A 1,945-nucleotide genomic window follows, 5' to 3' on the forward strand; every position below is an offset into this window, starting at 1 on the left:
GATCATGATCATGATCATGATAATGAGGAGGAGGAGGAGGAGACGGAAATAAGGAAGAGGAGGAGGAGGAAGAATGAGGAAGAGCAAGTAGGGTTGGGGTTTGTAGCACTTCAAGTCTGACTGATCATTTTCTCAGCTCCATAGCGACCACATGCTCCAGGAGGAGATGCGTTGGAGGGAGCAAGAGGACACGCTCGGTGAGTTCCTGGTGTAACTTCCACTACTACCCCCTCCTCTCCTCTAGTACTACCCCCCTTCTCTCCTCCTCTAGTGTCATCCCCACTTGTCCCTCCCTCTTCTGATTTCCTTTCCATTTCTTCTTTCTGCTTCCTCGGCTGCTGCTGCTGCTGCTGCTGCTGCTCCTCCTCCTCCTCCTCCTTCAGCTGATGCTGCTCCTTCTCCTCTCCTTCTATATCGCGTCTCCATCGATCAGATGATCGATGTCCACTCACAACTTTCCTTTCCCTCCTCTTCCCTTCTTCCCCTTTTTCCGTCTTTTTCCTACCTCCTCCTGTCCTCTCCTGTCCTGTCCTCTCCTGTCCTCTTCTTTTCTCTTCTTTTCTCTCGTTGCAGTCATGGAGCTTGTCAACGGTCGCAAGGCTGACCCCTCAAGCGAACAGTGCGAGTTTCTGGTCCAAGAACTTGTCAAGTTGCAGGTAGAAATAAATCCTTTCCTCCTCTTCCTCTTCTTCCTCTCCTCTCTCTCTCTTCTTCCTCCTCCTTCATCCTTCCTTCTCCCTCTTCCGTTCTCCGCGATGCTTCTGTCCTTCCTGCTTCTGCTGCCGTTCTTCATGTCCCTCCCCTCTGCCCTTGCTCCTCCCTGTGAATCTTCACAGCGACAAGAGGCACTCCTCCTCCTCCCAATCTCCTGCTCCTCCGGCCTGCTCCTCCTGCTCCTCCTGCTCCTAATGCTCATCCTCCTTCTCTCCAGCAAAATCCGGATCAGGTCGAAGGACGCGAGACCTGGTGCGGCGTTGGCATCGGCATCTCCTCCATCTGGCCTTACACCATCACGAGGTCTTCTCCGACCTTTCCTGCTGCCTGCTCATTTCTCTTCCTCTGTTTGGTTCTCTCAGTCTCCCCCATCCTCTCTTTCTCCTCCTCCTCCTCCTCCTCCTCCTCCTCCAGCGTTCTCCTCCCCCTCCTCCTCCCCCTTCCCCCCTCCTCCTCCCCCTCCCCCCTCCTCCTCCAGCAGCAGCAGCCGAGGAAGCAGAAAGAAGCAGCAGCAGCTGAGGAAGCAGAAAGAAGAAATGGAAAGGAAATCAGAAGAGGGAGGGACAAGTGGGGATGACACTAGAGGAGGAGAGAAGGGGGGTAGTACTAGAGGAGAGGAAGGGGGTAGTAGTGGAAGTTACACCAGGAACTCACCGAGCGTGTCCTCTTGCTCCCTCCAACGCATCTCCTCCTGGAGCATGTGGTCGCTATGGAGCTGAGAAAATGATCAGTCAGACTTGAAGTGCTACAAACCCCAACCCTACTTGCTCTTCCTCATTCTTCCTCCTCCTCCTCTTCCTTATTTCCGTCTCCTCCTCCTCCTCCTCATTATCATGATCATGATCATGATCATCATCATCAGCAGCAGCAGGAGCAGCAGGAGCAGTAGCCCCATTTATTCATCCCCGTATTCATAATCATATTCCTGTACCTCCCTACTCCCCTCAGCATCCTCCTCCCTTATCCCCTCCTCCTCATCTTGTTTGAGAGCAGGTTGATCCACGGCTTGTCAGAGAGGATGGACTGCCGCGCAAGTCAGAGGAAGACTCAGCTGAGCAGTAGCTCACCTTTCTGCTGGGAACGTTCGTGCTGGGACCCTCCTGACCACATGGTGAGTGACAAGCGAGTAGGACGCTAGAAGAGAAAGAAGAGAGAGGAAAGGGAGGCGAGGATGAAGCGAGCAGAGGAGAGAGAGAGAGACAGACAGACAGACAGACAGACAGAGGGGGGG

At 53.9% G+C, this 1,945-nt stretch overlaps 1 protein-coding gene across 1 annotated transcript in view; it reads left to right on the plus strand.

Moving 5' to 3' along the window:
- The window catches only part of GUITHDRAFT_131721 (hypothetical protein), a gene marked incomplete at both ends in the record, with an annotated part of 965 nt that extends 751 nt beyond the window's left edge, over positions 1-214 (plus strand). Inside the window, one exon of the mRNA XM_005842477.1 lies at positions 137-214. Within this exon, the coding sequence (XP_005842534.1) occupies positions 137-214 (78 nt within the window). The remainder of the gene's footprint in view (positions 1-136) is intronic.
- Between the last annotated feature and the right edge of the window lie 1,731 nt (positions 215-1,945).

This window comes from Guillardia theta (genome assembly GCF_000315625.1).
Source record: "Guillardia theta CCMP2712 unplaced genomic scaffold GUITHscaffold_1, whole genome shotgun sequence".
In the NCBI taxonomy this organism is placed as follows: domain Eukaryota; class Cryptophyceae; order Pyrenomonadales; family Geminigeraceae; genus Guillardia; species Guillardia theta.